This window comes from Alexandromys fortis, unplaced genomic scaffold (genome assembly GCF_014885135.2).
Source record: "Alexandromys fortis isolate MF-2015 unplaced genomic scaffold, M_Fortis_MF-2015_v1.1 scaffold_4811, whole genome shotgun sequence".
NCBI lineage: Eukaryota > Metazoa > Chordata > Mammalia > Rodentia > Cricetidae > Alexandromys > Alexandromys fortis.
Window position 1 is genome coordinate 726 of NW_026072711.1, and position 1,436 is coordinate 2,161.

A 1,436-nucleotide genomic window follows, 5' to 3' on the forward strand; every position below is an offset into this window, starting at 1 on the left:
TATCGCCAAACTTATTTATTAGTTTTAGCCACCTGCTGCTGAATTGCTAGGGACTTTATATAAAATCAATAATCTGTGACTAGAGATAGTTTAATCTCATCCTTTCCATTTTGAAAAGAATGTACTCTTACTAGTTTATAGTTTTCGGTTGAGTTCAACACTTTAAATGAAGTCATATAAATGAAGTAATATAACACATAAGTAAGATGCTTGCTATTGCAAGCATGAGCGCCTGAGTTCAATCCTTACACCCAAGTAAAAAGTTAGGGATTGTTGGCGTACACTTGTAAGTCCAGTGCCGGGTGAGCAGACACAGAGCTCCTGAAGCTCACTGACGAGCCAGGCTAGTCTAATTAACCAATCCAAGGTCTCAGTGAGAGACCCTGCCTCAGAAACCAATGTGGGTAGCACTTAAGAAGCTACACCCAAGACTGACCTGTGACTTCCATGTGCATGTACAATTATGTGTACATGTTCCTACCCATGGACATGCTTTCTCTCTCTCTCTCTCTCTCTCTCTCTCTCTCTCTCTCTCTCTCTCTCTCTCTCGTAAAATTGAGGCAAACACCCTCCACTGCACTGACCTGATCTATAGATGACTGAATTCTTGTGATTGTCTTTATTTTTTTTAACAATGGAAATTCATGCCTTTTAGAGAAAAATTAGCTGTTTACAAAGAGGGACAATAATAAGGGAGGGACGGCACTGAGACAATGAGCAGACAGCATTGCAGTCACTGGGGTTAGTGCTGGCTTTCAGTGTGCTGCCATTTGTTCTCACCCCTCCCCCACCATGCCAGTTTGAGGGAGGATTGGGGGCTAAGTTGGCTTGGCCTATTACAATGATCACTGCAAGGCTAACCCCACAGGCGACCACCATCCAGACGCCTTTATGAGCCCTTACTGGAAATGGCTCTGGCAGTGTCGAAACAGGCTTAATGGTGCCTTCAGAACATTTATTCTGTGTCCTTTCTTCTCTGTTTGCAGCAATGGCTCCATCTAAAATGAGCAATCATACCCATGTCACAGAATTCATCTTCATGGGATTTTCCAACCACCCCAGCCTACAGGGTGTCTTCTTCCTGGTTTTCCTGGCCATTTACTTGACCACTCTACTAGGAAACATGCTTATGATGACGGCCACCAGGGTCAGCCCTGCCCTCCACACCCCAATGTACTATTTCCTCAGCAATTTGAGCTTCTTAGACATCTGCTACACGACCACCACCATTCCGGCCATGCTGGTGAACTTCTTCAGGGAGAAGAAGACCATCTCCTACGAGGGCTGCCTCTCCCAGATCTTCTTCTTTGTGACATGCGCTGGCACGGAGGGTGTTCTTTTGGCTGCCATGGCTTATGACCGCTATGTGGCCATTTGCCGCCCTCTTCAGTATCCGGTTCTCATGAGTGCGAAGGTCTGTGTCTGCTTGGTGGCCG

The 1,436-nt window shown here is 45.9% G+C and overlaps 1 protein-coding gene across 1 annotated transcript; it reads left to right on the forward strand.

Moving 5' to 3' along the window:
* Positions 1 to 988: 988 nt before the first annotated feature.
* LOC126496459 (olfactory receptor 5I1-like) lies at positions 989 to 1,414 on the forward strand (the record flags this gene model as incomplete). Its single annotated transcript, XM_050133956.1, has 1 exon — positions 989 to 1,414. A coding segment is annotated over exon 1 (426 nt), but the record flags the coding sequence as incomplete, so codon positions are not given.
* Between the last annotated feature and the right edge of the window lie 22 nt (positions 1,415 to 1,436).